This window comes from Penaeus monodon, chromosome 29 (genome assembly GCF_015228065.2).
Source record: "Penaeus monodon isolate SGIC_2016 chromosome 29, NSTDA_Pmon_1, whole genome shotgun sequence".
NCBI lineage: Eukaryota > Metazoa > Arthropoda > Malacostraca > Decapoda > Penaeidae > Penaeus > Penaeus monodon.
Window position 1 is genome coordinate 28,882,570 of NC_051414.1, and position 226 is coordinate 28,882,795.

The 226-nt window shown below is 47.8% G+C and overlaps 1 protein-coding gene across 1 annotated transcript in view; it reads left to right on the plus strand.

Annotated features, from left to right (window-relative positions):
• LOC119591826 overlaps positions 1–226 on the plus strand; it is a 28,089-nt gene that overhangs the window by 26,329 nt on the left and 1,534 nt on the right. Inside the window, exon 2 of the mRNA XM_037940571.1 lies at positions 4–224. Coding sequence (XP_037796499.1) covers positions 4–224 — 221 coding nt within the window. The remainder of the gene's footprint in view (positions 1–3; positions 225–226) is intronic.

Genomic DNA, 226 nt, shown 5'->3' on the forward strand with positions numbered 1-226 from the left:
CAACTACAACTGACTTCACCACAACTGATGTCACCACAACCGATGCCACTACAACCGATGCCACAACAATTGATGCCACTACAACGGATGTCACCACAACTGATGCAACTACAACTGATGTCACCACAACCGATGCCACTACAACGGATGTCACCACAACCGATGCCACAACAACAGATGTCACCACAACTGATGCCACAACAACAGATGCTCCTACAACTGATGT